General features: G+C 35.8%; 1 protein-coding gene across 2 annotated transcripts in view; it reads right to left on the bottom strand.

The window, feature by feature from the left end:
- The window catches only part of CstF64 (cleavage stimulation factor subunit 2 CstF64), a 183,957-nt gene that overhangs the window by 98,018 nt on the left and 67,301 nt on the right, over positions 1-18,638 (bottom strand). For both annotated transcript variants that reach the window (XM_090375422.1, XM_090375428.1), the window contains exon 5: positions 12,373-12,480. In XM_090375422.1, coding sequence (XP_090231548.1) covers positions 12,373-12,480 — 108 coding nt within the window. The remainder of the gene's footprint in view (positions 1-12,372; positions 12,481-18,638) is intronic.

The following is an 18,638-nucleotide window of genomic DNA, read 5'->3' as shown; positions in this document are numbered from 1 at the left end:
TAAGGGAAAACAAAGGATTTAAATCAGCAACCATGAGCAGTAATACAGAAAGACGAATGATACTGAAACTGAAGAATAGCGATGGTGTACTTATAAACAGCAGAGAAGGCATAATTCAAATAGCAGAAGACTACTATAGAGAATTATACAAGGAGCGAGGGAATGATACCAGCAGTGGGGAAGATGGATTGCAAAGTAACAACACATACAACATATCCGATATTCTTCCTGATGAGGTAGAACATGCATTGAAGAAAATGAAGAATCGGAAAGCCCCGGGGGAAGATGAAGTTACTGTAGAGTTGTTAAAATTGGGAGGAACAGACATAACACAAAACTGGCAAGGTTCTTCACAAAGTGCATTAGAAAAGGTGTGACGCCTAAACAGTGAAATAATGCAATCATAGTTTTGCTGCATAAGAAAGGAGATAAATCAGAAACTGGAAATTATAGACCAATTAGCTTGTTATCCCACATCTACAAGTTGTTCACAAGGGTCATTACTAACAGATTAGAAAGAATACTTGATGAGAATCAACCGAAAGAGCAAGCTGGCTTTAGGACAGGATTCTCAACTATGGATCACCTTCACGTAATATCACAACTAATGGAGAAAGCAAATGAATATAAATCACCATTATGCCTGGCATTTGTGGATTATGAAAAGGCATTTGACTCCATACAGCATAAGTAATGATGAACAAGTATGCCACGGAAAGGGAAATAATGATTGAAGGAGCAGTAATTGAAAAGGTGGAGTCATATACTTATCTGGGACAAGTTATTAGCTGTAATAATGATAAATGGCTGGAAGTCAAGAGAAGAATTAATTTTGGATGGCTAGCATTCAGGAAATATAGTCACATACTGAAGAGCAATATCCCAGTTTGTCTGAAATGTAAAATAATGAATCAATGTATACTCCCCACAATAACTTATGGAAGTGAAACTTGGACACTCACCAAAAGAATGGAAGAGAAGCTGAGAACTACACAGCAAAGAATGGAATTAATTATATTGGGAATCAGACTGTTAGATAAGAAGAGAAACACATGGATTAGGCAGCAAACTCGAATAAAGGACATTCTTATCAAAACTAAAGAACTAAAATGGTCTTGGGCAGGACACAGCTTGAAGACATGACAGATGGACTAAGAAAATAACAGAATGGTACCCAAGAGGAACTAGTAGAAAACCTAGAAGACAAAGGCGGAGATGGATAGATGAAATTCATGAGTTTTTGGGTAGTAAATGGATGGCCAGTGCTCAAAACAGAAGGAACTGGAAAGTTGCTGAAGAAGCCTTCATCCTGCAGTGGATTGAAAATGGCTGAGGATGATGATGTTGATGAAGGTATATCAGGCTTAGTGTCGAAGTTTGCAGATGATACAAAGGTTGGCAAGGTTGTTAATGACAGTAATGGCAGTGTGCTACTGCAACAGAATCTAGATAATTTGGGCAGATGGGCTAAGAAGTGGCAACTGAAGTTTTACATTGACAAATGCAAAGTACTGCATATGGGTAGAAGTAACCCCAGAGAAACGTACCAACTGTGTGGTACTACACTTAAGGCGGTAGAAAATGAAAAAGATCTGGAAATAATTGTGCAGTCAGATATGAAGTTTTCTGAGCAATGCAGACAGGCTGCCAGAGCAGGTCATGGGGTTCCCTTGTCAATGATATACAGGAATTTTGCCAGTAGGGAAAAGGAAGTGATTATTCTTTTGTATAAGGCAATGGTCAGGCCATGCCTTGAGTACTGCATACAGGTCTGGAGGCCTCATTTTAGGAAGGATGTAGATTTACTTGAACGTGTACAGAGAAGGGCAACAAGATTGGTGAGGGGAATGAAGGGATCCTCTTACCAAGAGAGGCTTAAGTTCTGCAAATGGCAGTGGCTGGAGACTAGGCACCTGCGCAGTGATGTGATTGAGATGTATAAGGCCTTGAATGGGTTGACCATGCTGAATTCTGATGGGATCCTTCCACTTGTTCAGATTACAAACCTAAGGAGACATAAATTCAAATTAAGAAAAGACTTATGTAGAATAGATGTGCGGAAATTTGCCTTTAGCCAGCGGGTGGTTAATTGCTGGAACAAACTTCCATCTGTCGTTGTGGAAGTTGATAGGTTAAATAAATTTAAGGAGGAACTGGACAGGCATTTGGAGGGAATGGTGTGATTTTTTTTTTTTGACTGATGCTGCATAAGCTCATACACTTGCTTTCTTGCATCACATGGCACTACTACTACATCAGAGTCACGAGCCTCCAGTAGAGCCGCTTAATGAGATGATTACTTCTATTTATTTTTTAATATATTTTATAACTAGTAATGATATAAGTAGTATATAAACTTTTTATTTGATAATAGAGAGCTATTAAGTGCTCAATAATTCCTATATTCTATTATATTATGAATCAACAGGGATTACCTTTATTTTAGATATAGGAAGCTTCTTTCCATCCAACTCTCCTGGTCCAACTCGCTAATAATTCTTGGGGAAGGCGATATCAATTTTGCAAAACATGTGGGACATCTTCCCCACTGTCAGAACCGTAGTGTTCAGACCGTACGGTCTCAACAATGAGCGCTCAAGACTTCTGTCTTCAAACACCATACTTCTGGCAGCAAGGAAAAACCATTACGTGGATTGACATAAATTAGATTTTTGAAGGTCTAAAACTGCTTAATAAATATGGACCGATTATTTCTTTTGGTCCTGTAGCTTGACTTTAGAGTTAAATTTAGGGGTCTAAAAAGTTTAATGGATATGGGGGGGGGGATTATTCTCTACATTCCTTAAGTCGGACTAGAACTTTTCGGGGCATCATGTTCACAGGAATAGAACAACTCACAATTAATCGTAAACTTTTGTCTTGTGTTGTTGTGTTTGTTCTTCACGCATGCGTATAAGTGACCAATCGGCGGACAATAGGAATGGTCTACGGATATTGATTGAAGTTTCGTGTAGTTTCATCTCTAAGGTTTCCGCAATAAGTAGTTTGTGATAGTTGTGTTGAATATTTATAATTTTTGTTTCAATAAAGCCGAATGAATGTCGTTCATTTATTGCGTGGAACGAAAGTTCCGATGCATTTGAACGACCTGCTCACACAGAAGCTACGTGTTGTTTTGCTCGAAGCTGTGCCACTCCCAAGATAGATCCTACATAAATGGCGTCGCAATTTTTGCATGGGATGCTGTATACTAGGTCATGCTATGATTGGAATGTGGTGTTTAAAGGTCGATTTCTGAAGAATGTATATAATTTGTTCATGGGTTTTGCTATGATTTTCATGCCAGTTCCCTTGCATATTTGGTTAAGTTTATTGTTTGTTTGTTTGTTTGTTATTTGGTTTTTAGGAGCATTAGCAACTAAGGCCATATTGCTCCGGGATATGCGGTGTTCATTCCCTGACCTTTCCGCATCCTCCGTATTTGGTGGTGACGGGTTCGAACCCCGGTCTAATCAAGAAGCGTGTACTACGCACTGCTGCTCCTTCCCACCTGGCTACGGAGGCACCAAGTTTATTGTACCAGTACTCGACATATGGAATGGTGATGAAATGTATTTTGATCTCTTGTCGGATTTTTGTGCAATGTTTGTTGCGAGGATGTTGTTATTTATTTTATCACGGGCTATTGTTTTAACTTTGTTTATATAGGTTAGCGGGTAACCCCTATTTGAGAATCTTCTAGTTAATTCATTTATTTCAGTGGTTAGAGAAATCTGAGTGGAAGAATATTTAAAGGCGTTTAGGGACCAGGAGAGTTGGATGGAAAAGAAGCTTCCTATATCTAAAATAAAGGTAATCCCTGTTGATTCATAATAAACTTTTTATATATAAGTCGACCATCACTAATCCAGCAGCGTTGGGACCTGCGGGGTGCCGGATTAGTGAGTTTGCCGGATCACCGGTGGTAATATTAGCACATACAGTTTACCCAACAGCTACCTACTTTTAATTAACACACGTTGACTGCTAAACTAGTTTAAGAAAAAAATTCCCCAGGATCCAAAAAATATTTAGCAAATAATTTGATTAGTAATTCTAAAATAAATATTGTAATGTCAGTGCTCTCGTTTTTTCGTTTAAAATATCAAAAAAAAAAAAAAAAAAGTGCCTTTTTTGGTTTGTTTTTTTTTGTCATATATATGTGACCGATGCAACACAGTAGATTACTTTATTTCTTGAGAAGCCGTGCCGGCCACATACATGTGATGCTATTACGGCATACATATGAAGGTCGTTTGTGGTTAGTTTATTGCACGTGTGGCGAGCGCTGAAATAAAACTAATTGCGATAAAATAAACTCTCAAACGTCGCAATAAGTTTGTCAGTATTGTTTGTGAAAACAAGTTCGTTAGTGCACTGTATTACCCATCTTATTGTTTTGTGTTTTTCCACAAGTTTGTACCAAGTGTGTTGTAAAAAAAAAAAATCTAAAAAGGAATGGCTAAAAGAAAATTACTAAAATAAGAGGAACTGAGAGAAATTGCTAGAATTTACAACTAAGCAGAGAAACTTCTCACAGACATACCGCTGTCGATTTTTTTTTTCAGAAGTTCAACTATCTGTTATGGACAATGTACGGTGTTTGCGCTTTACACCACGAAAAGCACTTCCTTTATGCATTGAAACCATGGCTGGGATTAAATGTGAGCAGGTTATAATAATAAATGCACAAAAACAAGTAGGAATAGCTTGTCAGTATTTACGAGTTCGCGCCAACAGCTGATGCTGCAACCAATGCTACCAAAACAGTAGCAGCAGGTAGGTGGGCCAACCGGGGAAATTTGAAATTACGTTCACAGAAATTATGTCCGAATTAGCAGTGGAACCGGGTTACCAGTGGCCGGATTAGTGATGGTCGACCTGTACTAGTTATATGATTATTAATAATCACAGTTTTTAATTTTCGTGTGAATTACAATAATGTCATTTAATTAGACTAAAAAGAATAATTATTCCTTAAATAAATGACATCTATTTTTCTGCAGCAATTTCTATACATATTGGTTACTATCAGTCTCGTGGTCAACTGCAAACAGTTGAATACTTGGAGTGTAATGTGCAAGATATGACTAAGAAACTTATTTGTGAATAATCAAATCTGCAATCGGTGACGTACTGATATACAATGGTGATTTGAAAATAAAATAAACAATAATATTAAATTAAAAACATTGATAAGCATGCAATTCAATTTTTACAGTAATATCTTAAATATTACTTTTTGTTTTGGATTTAAAAAAAGAAAAAAAGTCAGACTCACTAAAAGTTTTGTATGCATAACTGCAAAAAGAAGATGGCCATGCAATAGTGAAATATATCTTTATGAAAATCGAGAGGATATGATGAAAACATATGATCACTGTGGAATATTATTCTCTGTTCCTACTGAAATTCCATGAGAAATGAAAGCTGAATGCAGGGCCAGATTTACACATAAGCTACAGCTTAAGGCCTCACGTTACAAGGAGCTTCCACATCAGTATAGAAAAAATAATAAAAAATAATTTATAAATAATGAACATCAGTATACAAAAAATATGAAAATTGTTGTTATTATAGACTTTTTGCTTTTCTGCTTTTACATATAAAAAACAATTTATCGCAGTATACTTTTGGTTGTTTTTACAATGCATTCCTATATTTGGAATCAATAAATTACGAATGTACCAACGGTAAGCATCAAATCAGAGATTGTTTACTTACTTATAGGGGAAAGTGGTGCAAAACCAGGTAGCTAATCTTTTGTCAGACAGTTTGCTTTCAGTGTTTTATGTCAATATGTATGTGTGATCTTGTTAAATTGAGCAGAACTTTAAGAATAGTTTAACAATATACATATTATTACAACAATATTATTTAATGAAATAATTATCTTTATTTAAATTGTGAGGTGAATTAGAAACATATTTTATGTAATATAATTTACAGATAAAAATAATATATCAACAATAATAAAATAATCAATTTAATAATCTAAATAAATAATTAACTTGCATAATGCATTTGCAATATTGCAATAGTGAATAATTATACCAAAATTTCAAATTTTACATTTTTTTACTTATCTGAAATAAATTTTGCTTAGGATTAAAAATGAAGAGTTTTGCAAGCAGGTATCAAAAGAGAAAAAATAAGAAGTTATTACAGGTTCATTTATCTTGTATGCCCAAATTTGACACTTATTTTAAAAGTAACACAAATAAATGAAGGTTCATCTATTGAGGTTGACCTGACATTTCAATACCAACTACACGCTTCTTGATTAGACCAGGGTTCGAGCCCGTCACCACCAAATACGGAGGATGCGGAAAGGTCAGGGAATGACCATCGCATATCCCGGAGCAATATGGCCTTAGTTGCTAATGCTCCTAAAAACCAAATAACATCAATACCAACTATTCCTACAGATATTTCTAGTGCAATTACATCTAATCCTGATATTGTAGACTATAAAACAGAAACTATTCCTATAGATATTTTTAAGGCAACTACATGTGATACAGACTACGATACAGAAAAGAATCAACAAAACATCTGTACAAAATACAACAATGTGGCTCTATGGATTACTTTAACTAAGTATATCTCATTTTGGGTTCAAAAAGGACCTGTTAACTGTCAACACTGGAGGGATTCATTTGAAAAATCAAAACAGATATTTAAAAATCAAGTAAAGTATTGCTCCCAAAATCTCTTTCACTCCACAAAAATTAATGGTGAAATGACAGTTGAGAGTATATTCTCCATCAACTGTTTTGTTGTTTGTTTGTTATTGGGTTTTTAGGAGCATTAGCAACTAAAGCCATATTGCTCCAGGGATATGCGGTAGTTATTCCCTGACCTTTCTGCATCCTCCGTATTTGGTGGGCACAGGCTCGAACCCCTGTCTAATCAAAAAGCATGTGCTACACACTGCTGCTCCTGCCAGCCTGGCTATGGAAGTGCCATATCAACTGTTTTGTATGCAAGCTTTTTTCAAATTCAAGTTGTGCTTTAGCTAATGATAGCTTTAAGGATTGGCGACACCCCGTTTTAATTAAACATGAGAATTCAACTGATAATAGAACAGCTTTGCTCACATATTTATCAAGAAAAGGTGGATCCACTTCAGATTCAAAATTAGATAAATTATAAAAGAACAAAAATATTGGAGGCAGGTGCTTCAACATTTTATTGCAGTTGTATCTACCTTGGCAAAATGAGGATCGCCATTTCGAGGCTATGACAAGAAATTTAATTCACCCTGAAATGTAAATTTTTTCAGATTATTAGAACCACTTGATCAATTTGATCCTTTTCTTGCTGATCACATTGGTCGTTATGGGAATTCTGGATCTGGAAAGTCATCATATTTATCTAAAACAACATGCAACAAAATTATTGATTTTTTAATGGCTAAAAAAGTAAGAAAATCTATTTTTCAAGATTTAAAAGAAGCTGGTTATTTTAGTTTGTTTGTTGATTCTACGCCCAATCTGTCACATATTGATCAAATAACTGTTATTGTAAGATATGTCCTCGCGATGGTCATCTCGTTGAATGATAAATCATTCAACGAGATGACCATCGCGAGGACATATCTTGTTTCTCCAATAGAAAACCACTTTGGAGAAAATTTAGCCAATTTGATACTTGATTATATTATAAATGAATGTAACATTGATTTTAGCAAGTGTAGAGGACAGTTGTACAGTAACACAGCCAACATGTCTGGGAAATATAAGGGTATGCAGCAAAAAATTTTAGAAAAAAATAGATATGCCATATATATATATTCCCTACACCAGAGATTCATTAAATTTGGTTGGCCGTGCTACGGTTGATTGTTGTGAAGACACAGTAAATTTCTTTGCAATTTTGCAACAAACCTATACAGTTTTCTCTGCTTTGACAAAACGGTGGTTTATTTTAAAATCGGGTTTGGGTTCCAAATCTGAAATTCCAAAATGTCTATCTGACACTAGATGGGAAGCACATATTAAAGCTACAAGCAATCATGAATAATTATGATTCAATTATTGATGCTTTCATTAAATTTCAAGGATGATGAATAAAAAAAGGCCGAAACCAAAACAGAAGCCTCTATTATCCACAAAAAAATTGAAGTACTTGAATTTCTGTTTATGCTTGTATTATGGAATTATATCTTGGAACAGTTTCACAAAACCAGCAAAATATTACAAGACCCTCAAACATCATTAAGTACATGTTCAAAGCTGTATGCATATTTATCAGATTTCATAAAAGAAACCAGAAATGGCTTCAAAAAATTTTAACAAAATGCAAAAGAAAAATTACCAGATAATACACTTTGTATAGATTATAAGAGTGCAAAGAAACGAAGATCTAGAAAAGTGCAGATTAATGACAGAAATGCATCTGATATTGACAATCATTCTGCAAGAGATAAATTTCGGATAAAATCTTTCATTGCTATCATGGATATTCTTTAGAAAGTAATTTACAAAGAAGAGCTGAAGTATAGAAGAATATTTCTCAAAAACTTTCATTTTTATTAAATTTTGACCAGACAGACAAAGAGCTCAGAGAAAATGTAAAAATTTTAGTAAATAATTACCCCAAAGACATAGATAACTTATATGAAGATATAAAACATTTTCATCTGTATATAAAGAAAAATTATTCTCAAACAAATGGGTTTAATTATCAAAATTTATACAATATAATAATTCAAGAAAAAATAGTTTTTCCAAATGGTGAAACTATATTTCGAATTTTTCTTACCTTGATGATAACTAATTGCCCTGGAGAAAGATCATTTAGCAGGTTTAAGAGGATAAAAAATGAATGTCATACAACCATGCTTCAAAACAAACTCTCTTCCTTGAATATTCTTATGTATGGAAAGCGACAAGCTTAGAAGCTTATCATTTAAAGATACTGTTTCAGATTTTGCCATAATGAAATCACGGAAAAGAATATTTTAAATAATTTGAATCAATAATTTTTTGTTATTAATAAAATTATTTATTAATCATTAAATAAAAAATAATTTTATTTAACTGGCAAACAACTGCTTTATTTTTTTAACAAATATGAATAAAATAATGTATTTTGTTTTATTATATTATTAATTTAATTGATATTATTGTTATCATTACCAATGTCAAAAATATCTGTTGTTTTTTAACAATTAATAAAAAATTATGTATTACTATGTATGAATTTTATACGCACCCTTCGATGAGTATGAAACGCTATTAAACCTAAAATTTAATTAGTAGAGGGGGGTCTTCTTAAAAGTTATAGCTTAAGGGCCACAACAACCTTAAACCTGGCCACGGCTGAATGTTATGGGGAAACTCACTAGAGGGAATCTCTTCCTGCATAACAATATTCCTTGCCGTGGGTAACCAGTAGTAGACAATTGACAAAGAATTTAAATGTTTAGAGTTGTTTTCACACCTACTCTGCTTTCCAGATATAACCCCTTTGGATTACTACTTTTTTACTGAATGGGGGGAAAGACACCATCTAAATGGGTGACACCCTGGGATAAATAATGTTATGTAGTTAAAGAATAATCAAAGGACCAAGACAATGGATTCTACATATACATAAGCAGTGCTTTTTTTGTAAAAAAATAGGTGCTGGTACTCATTCTTTGCTATCAGGAAAAATTGAAAATTAAAAGGATATGAAAAGTACTCTAAAATTTTTTTTTTCCTGATATTGTTACTTTCGTAGTAATGTTTTTGGAATAAGAACAACAAATTTAGTATATTAACACCTTTGAAAATTGTTAAAAAATGCTTCTCTTCACAAAATTTATAAATGACCTTTATAGAATTATTAACTAACTATTTAACAACTTTTTTGTCACCAAAAGGAGAGTTAATTAGTACAAAGAAACGCACTATCGAAGGGCAATAAAATTTAGTTTTTTTAATTTTAACACAAAAAGTAAATGATAGATTTCAATCAGAATAGTTTTCCCTTGATAAGCATCGAATAACACTTCCGCAAAACAACAGATGATTATTTGTCGGGGTAAAAGAATATCACTCTCCCCTAATTCTTGAACAGGATGCTTACAGCTGATTCACAGTGGTGTCCAACCTACGGCCCGCAAGGAAAGTGAACTAAAACAGCATTTTAAATTTTGTTAATTATCAAAAAAATTCTCATTAAATGTTTATGTTCAGTAAATGTAATTGTATATTGTACTTAATAAAATTTTCGAATATTTTCAATTTTACTTTTACATGCAACAAGATATGGCAAATGTAACACACTAAAGAAATCTAACTTTGAATTTTTTTGAATATGGCCCCTGTAAAGGAAATGGTTGGACACCACTGAAGTAGAAGGCGGACCAGCGCCCATTGGGAATACACCTTGATCTGCTCACTGCAGATTAGCGTGACTTCTCCGTATGTGGGACGGGTAGTCGATAGTTTTTACCAGGTACCACTAAGTTGTAGAATGGTAATTCGTGGAGCAGCACTAACTGCCTAAATTGCCTGAAGGTGAGAAATGCTAACAGTGCATACTGAGTTAATTCTCTCCTAATCCGTTCGCTATATGAAAATTTTCTCGCTCAACGGAAACTACAGTCAGTCCTCGTATAGCACGATAGTTGTGTTCCTAGAAACCCTCGTGCAATGCAAAATCGTGCAATATAAACAACAGGCCCTATGGGAAAAACAGGGTTAGGTGCCGGCCACCCAAGATTGACCACACATTTGTAACCAAAACATTACAATACACAATAAATAATCGTAATAAAATACTTACGTATTTTATTACAACTATTACGTAATAAAATATTGCTAATGCTTTTGCTTCTATCGTAAGCAAACTTGTTTTTTGTTTGATTTTCTATCCAAACAGATGACAGCGGTTCCGTCTCTTCCAATTCTTTGTGTCTTAATCTAATGAATTTAAATTACACTTTGAGTTGTTCCTGCTATAAAAATTGTTTTTATTTAGTTGCCTCATTTAGGCCTGTAGAACATGCAATATTACATGGTCTTTAATTTCGCTCAAAGTGTTTCACAATTTCATATTTTTTTCTCTATCGACAGAGGCGGACTGGCCATAAGCCTTACTGGGGAAACCCCGGTGGGCCGGAGGCCGGTGTGATTTTGGCCATAAACGCTAGTATGAGGCCACTACAAAATTTTCCCGGGTAAGAATTTTTGACCCAGTCTGCCTCTGTTTATCGATATTGCTTTTCTTTTTCTCTCTGAATCTGCAGTGTCTTACCTGGACGCTTCCTTTTCACATCTTTTAAGTATTTTACTCATTTTTAGGGAATAAAGCACAATTACAAAACGAGGAGGCACGCTTGATACACATAAACAAAGCTGCGCACGTGCAGCAACTGAATAAACAACACCGTAAAGGCAGAGATACACTATTAACACTTCACATTTTACTAAAGCACATTTCTGGGGGTTACTACCATAAAACAATAAAAACAATTTCCAGTTGCGTTTCTGCTAGTGGAATCTGTAATAAACTTGCAGTAAACTCGATCTAATTGCATTTGCGATTATACCGATAGCTGGAATTGTGTGGGATTTTACATTATTATGGTGAAATGTGTTTCCCCCTTCACTGATAAAACACATAAATACATTTTCAGAATCTTCTCTTCATTCCTATCGTGTTGTGTTCGGTTGGGGGTGATTCCGCGTTCGACTGCCATTTCTTGTAAACACAAAGGCGAATCATGCATAAGCGAATTCGGTTCGTGTTATATAAGATATCGTTCCCCTATTTATAAATCGTGTATGATCGAATTTGTGTAGTGTAAACACGTTTTATACGAGGACTGACTGTATTTTAAATGTAACTTCCAAGGGGAATTCAAAATAATTAAACAGAGGTCCGACTGAGTAATTTAGAATTATAGAAATGGTTATAGTTTTATATAGAAAATATCTTAACAATAGACAGTGAAAAATGTAAATTTAGTTAAATAATTTTAAGCTTATTTGAATAGTAGATAAACATGTGAAAAAAATTTATGGAATATTACAAATTTCGATATTACACGATTCGATTCAATACCAAATGTCACACGTCACTGTTAATAAAGGTGCTGGTATGACGTACCGTTGCGTACCGTCACAAAAAAAGCACTGTAAATAAGGAATCCAAAACATAAACCTTGTAAGTAACTATGCTGAGTAAAAGGTGATTCATTTACAGATTGCTCCATGCAGCAATCTGCAAATGAATTCTTTCCATGCTAGGCCAAAACCTTTTCAAATACCCCTTGTACTGCCTTCAATAATGACAAATTTACAATTAAAATTACATTATAATTACTTAATATAAAATTCAGTAAGATAATTATTATAAAAAAAAAACACTTCCCACCTTCATTTGTTTCATGAGTTCAAACATTTGCTCGGGAGGCAAACTAGCTACTGCCTTGGAAATAGTTTCAGGGGCTTTATCTGGTTCTACATCAGCACCATAAGGACTCTGAAAATATTATACATAACAATATAATATAAGGCGAAAAAAAAGTTTCTGTAATTATATTTATTACAATTGCATTTAGACACTATGATCAAAAGATAATATTTATCTGCAAACCTTAATAATGGTTTTGGTCTCCCTCAACTTAAGTACGACATCCATCAGTGTAGTCTACTTTCAGTAATATTTTTCCAGTCCTTCAAAGATTCGTGAAAACAAATCATTATAAATAGGTCTGCTATATGCATTTAAAAACAAAGATTTGAATGCCCCAACAATTCTCTTTAAAGTTTTAATCAGAACTTTGCTGCATCCCATGACAACTCTGTTGCAACATTGGCTTCAAAAAAACATCATGTCATGTGTATAAGTCTAGCGGCACCAGGGGTTTCCCCCAACTCTGCGTTGTTTACATGGGCGTGTTAGTTTGCTGGGAAAGATAGAGATTTAAAAGTGTTTTGGTATTGAATTTGTGTTATGTCATGCACTGTTGTTTATCTGGTCGTTTAGCTGCTGGACCCCTGCTGATGTCCAACATTGCCCCACTTACACCTTGTGGAGGCAGACCAGGAACCCAGTAAACTAATTTTACTCTGGCAGGACCTGCCACCTAATTTCCTGAGATTTCAGCAGCTAGGACCTAAAAAAAAAAGGAAATATATATACATATATATATGTAATATGTACATATATGTGCATCTTCAATTGTGTGGGATAATATCGCTACAAAGGTCTTTGAGATAACAGAAGAGGAGAAAAAGTAGTATGTACTGGAACTTAAGAACAAGTTTGAGCTTCTGCAGGCTGTTCAGGACCAAGATATCGACCAGGAATACTACAACTTTCTGAAAGTGATAAAGCCCAAGAAACCTATAGGTAAAAAGAAATCCAAAGAAGAAAAAATTAGTAAAGACACACTTGTCATGATAAACCAAAGACGACAAATGAAGAGCAAGAAAAACACTGACAGGGAAAAATTTGAGTATACTGAGTTATGCAAAGCCATTAGAAAGAGACTCAGAGAGGACATAAGAAGATTTAACACAAGAAAAGTAGAACAAGCATTAAGGGAAAACAAAGGATTTAAATCAGCAGCCATGAGTAGTAATACAGAAAGACAAATGATACTGAAACTGAAGAATAGCGATTGTGTACTTATAAACAGCAAAGAAGGCATCATTCAAATAGCAGAAGACTACTATAGAGAATTATACAAGGAGCGAGGGAATGATGTCAGCAGTGGGGAAGCTTGATCACGAATTAGTATTAGTAACACATACGACATACCTGATATCCTTCCTGATGAGGTAGAACATGCTTTGAAGAAGATGAAGAATAAGAAAGCCCCGGGGGGAGATGAAGTTACTGTAGAGTTGTTAAAATTGGGAGGAAGAGACATGACACAGAAACTGGCAAGATTCTTCAAAAAATGCATTAGAAAAGGAGTGGAATAATGCAATAATAAGCTTTGCTGCATAAGAAAGGAGATAAATCAGAAACTGGAAATTATAGACCAATTAGCTTGTTATCCCACATCTACAAGTTGTTCACAAGGGTCCATTACTAACAGATTAGAAAGAATACTTGATGAGAATCAACCAAAAGAGCAAGCTGGCTTTAGGACAGGATTCTTAGCTATGGATCACCTTCATGTACTATCACAGCTAATGGAGAAAGCAAATGAATATAAAACACCATTATGCCTGGCATTTGTGGATTATGAAAAGGCATTTGACTCCATACAGCATAAGGCATGTTTCGGGCACTGGAAAGTATTATGGAAAGACAAGGCATATTATGCATTGACTTTCCATAATACCCCATATATTATGATTTTGAATAAAATATATGAGAACGCTACCTCCTTTATTAGACTAGACAAAGACAGTAGTAAATTTAAAATTGCGAAAGGAGTTCGATGTGGAAACACAATATCTCCAAACTTGTTTACTGCTGCCCTTGAGAAAGCTTTCAGAAGATTAGACTGATCACAGAAAGGAGTCAATGTGAATGGAGAGTACCTAAACCATTTATGATTTGCAGATGACATTGTGATCATAAGCCATGATCCCAAAGAATTAGAGGAAAATCTTAATCAGTTATGCAGAGTTAGTAAGGATTTTGGACTAAATATGAATATGGTTAAAACAAAAGTAATGATGAACAAGTATGCCACAGAAAGGGATATCATCATTGAAGGAGCAGTAATTGAAAATGTGGATTCATATACTTATCTTGGACAAGTCATTAACTACAATGGCTGGAAGTCAAGAAAAGAATAAATTTTGGATGGATAGCATTCAGGAAATACAGGTGACTCCCACTTAATGCTGATAATTCGTTCCGGAAAAACAGAGTGCTAAGTGAATCCACGCTAAGCGATTGCCGCATTCCCATAAGGTAACATATGTATTTGTGAGTTTCGGTCGGTACCATAGGATATTTCCTAATCAATAATAAACGGTAGTGAAAAGATGTGCAAATGTCAGTCAAAATATTTAATATTCAAATATTCGTACATAAAAAATATTCTGCATTACATACGTATATATCATCATCATCAGCCATTTTCAATCCACTGCAGGATGAAGTCCTCTCCAGCAACTTTCCAATTCCTTCTGTTTTGAGCACTGGCCATCCATTTACTACCCACAAACTCATGAATTTCATCTATCCATCTCTGCCTTTGTCTTCCAGGTTTTCTTCTATCTCCTCTTGTGTACCATTCTGTTATTTTCTTAGTCCATCTCTCATCGTGTCTTCAAGCTATGTGTCCTGCCCAAGACCATTTTAGTTCTTTAGTTTTGATAAGAATGTCCTTTACTTGAGTTTGCTGCCTAATCCATGTGTTTCTCTTCTTATCTAACAATCTGATTCCCAATATAATTCGTTCCATTCTTCGCTGTGTAGTTCTCAGCTTCTCTTCTATTCTTTTGGTGAGTGCCCAAGTTTCACTTCCATAAGTCATGGTGGGGAGTATACATTGGTTCATTATTTTACGTTTCAGACAAACTGGGATAATGCTCTTCAGCATGTGAGTATATTTCCTGAATGCTATCCATCCAAAATTTATTCATCTCTTGACTTCCAGCCACTTATCATTATTACAGCTAATAACTTGTCCCAGATAAGTATATGAATCCATCTTTTCAATTACTGCCCCTTCAATCATTATTTCCCTTTCGTTGGCATACTTGTTCATCATTACTTTTGTTTTAGCCATATTCATCTTTAGTCTAATATCCTTACTAACTGTGCTTAACTGATTAAGATTTTCCTCTAATTCTTTGGGATCATGGCTTATGACCACAATGTCATCTGCAAATTGTAAATGGTTTAGGTACTCTCCGTTCACATTGACTCCTTTCTGCGACCAGTCTAATCTTCTGAAAGCTTCCTCAAGGGCTTTGGTTTGGTTTGGTTTGGATTTTATTGGCGCATTAGCAACTAAGGCTATAATGCGCCAAGACCCGGTAATATATAAAAATTTAACCTCTCAGTGACCTAATTAGTTAGGCCACCATGTCCAGATATATAATAACAAATATATAAAAAAAATAAATCAATAAAGATATAACAATAACATATAAATTTTAAATACAAGTAAAAACCTTTATTGATTTAAAAAAGCTAAAAACAGCAGACACATTGTCATTGTCGGATAAAATCTGACTGAGTGTCAGTCATGATTAAAAGCGGCAAAACGGATATTGCTAAAATCTGGACAGTCAACCAAAACGCGTCTAACTGATAAAATTGTGCCACAGGATTCACACATAGGAGTGTCATCAGCCCTCAGCAAAAACGAATGAGTCAAATGACTATGTCCTATGAGGGTCCGGGCAAGAACAACTTCCTCCTTACGATTCCTGTGCAGACTAGACCGCCACGGTTCAATTACAGGCTTTATACGATATAATTTATTCGCAGTCTGTCTATTCCACGAATCCTGCCATTGGGAGTGTATCTTCTGGTGTATTATTTGCCTGTAGTCTGTATAGGAGACTGACAGGCAGCGCTTATTATTGGGAATTCCTGATTTGGCTGCAGTGTCAGCCAAATCATTTCCCATAATCCCAATGTGGCTGGGAATCCAGCAGAAGCAGATATCATATTCATGTTCATGGGGAAAGTGAATCTTCTGCTGAATACAAGACAGAACCGGATGAGGATTATATCTCAGAGATATTAAAGCCTGTAACATGCTGAGTCGGAATATAAAATGAACCGTTGGTATTGACATTTACTAATGTGATCCAAGGCTAACTGTATAGCATGCAGCTCTGCAGTAAATATGCTGCATTCAGAGGGAATCTGCTCCGATGTAGTGGTGTCTTTAAAGACAGCAGTAGATCCCACATGTGATTCCGACTTCGAACCGTCTGTGGTGTAAACTGGCGCGAAGTCAGAATGTTCAGCTCGGTGTGCTGAATAAAGCTGCAGGTAGACAGATGATGGAGTATCTGACTTTCCCCAATTTCTAAGGGACATCACATGCCAGGACATGAGCATGCCAGGGTGGAAGGGATTGCTTTGGTGTTTGGGCAACCTTGTCTACCTTGATATTAAGTTCTTTGAGTAGCTCTTGGAGACTAATACCAAAAGGACGATTGGCAGTCTTACGGGTGTTGTACAAATTTTCCCATCTTGGCTCAAAAACGAATGGCCACATAAGATGGTCTGGCAGGGATTTCAGTTTTAAAGCCTACTTTAGAGACAACTGCTTACATCAAAGCGATAACGGTGGTTCGTTTGCTTCGAAGTATAAACTCTGGACAGGAGATGTTCGAAATGCTCCCGTAGCGATACGGAGAGCCTCATGATGGACAGGATCCAGCCATCGAAGTACACTGTCTTTAGCCGAATTGTATACCAGGGACCCGTAATCTAGTCTGGATCGTACAAGTGCACGGTAGATGCGTAGTAGGGTGCATCAATCCGCACCCCAAGATGTAGAGGAAAGAGAGCGCATAATATTCAGGCCTGTTGTGCACTTTGTACGGAGTTGACGGATGTGATCCAGAAAGGTCAGCTTTTTATCAAATACGAGTCCCAAGGATTTTGTGTCCGCCGTTACTGGAATAGCATTCTGTCCGAGCTTTAATTCAGGTTCAGGATGAAGATTACGCTTACGACAAAAGTACGCAAACAGTCTTCTCCGGCGAGAACCTGAAGCCATTAGCAAGTGCCCAGGAATTAAGGTGATCAATGGCTTTTTGCAGTTGTCTTTCAATAACCCTCATGTTGCATGACTGACAAAATATGCTAAAGTCATCAACATAGAGGGCACTGTTTACAGTTGGAGGAAGTTGTTCTGTGATGGAATTAACTTTGATGTCGAAAGGCGTGGCACTCAATACTGATCCTTGTGGTACTCCCTCCTCTTGACTGAAGGAACGAGAGAGTGAGGATCCCACACGAACTTGGAAAGATCGATTGGCTAAAAAGTTTTTAATAAAAATGGGGAGATGCCCTCTAAGACCAAGGCTATGCAAATCTTTTAAGATGCCAAATCTCCAAGTTATTATTATTATTATTACTAGCCATATAGTGCAAGGAAGCCTGAGGCTTATGCTGCACCAGCTAAAAAAAAAATTTCCAAGTTACCCAGAGAGAGAGAGAGAGAGAAGTAGAAGGAAATCAACAAGAAGAGAAGAATGATGATATCCAGCTCAGGACCCTGGGTGTGCCAAGCCCATACTCACCAGATGTGAGTTGTGTCATACGCCTTCTCCATGTCAAAGAATACAGACACCAAATGTTCACGTTTTAGGAAAGCATCCCGGATGGATGTTTCCAGTCTAATAAGATGGTCCAAAGTGGACCGGTTCCTTCGGAAGCCGCATTGGATGTTGGAGAGAAGGTCATTTGATTCTAAATATCAGATTAAATGAAAATTAATCATTCTCTCCAGGATTTTGCACAGAGAGCTAGTCAGAGCAATAGGACGATAATTTCTAGTGACTTTTGGATCCTTTCCTGGCTTAGCAAAAGCAAGAACGGTTGCCTTGCGCCAGGAATCCGGAAACTGCCCTTCAATAAAGATTCTGTGAGGGAGCAGATAATCCATAGATTTTGGTGAAAGATGCTTAATCATTTCATAATGGATGCCATCTGGTCCAACAGCACTTGCTTTGGAAAGAGTGAGAGCTCTTTCCAAA

Source organism: Mastigoproctus giganteus, chromosome 1 (genome assembly GCF_048544385.1).
Source record: "Mastigoproctus giganteus isolate SK-2022 chromosome 1, ASM4854438v1, whole genome shotgun sequence".
Lineage (NCBI taxonomy): Eukaryota > Metazoa > Arthropoda > Arachnida > Uropygi > Thelyphonidae > Mastigoproctus > Mastigoproctus giganteus.
The sequence above is the reverse complement of the archived record's forward strand: the minus strand, read 5'-3'. Positions and strand labels throughout refer to the sequence as shown.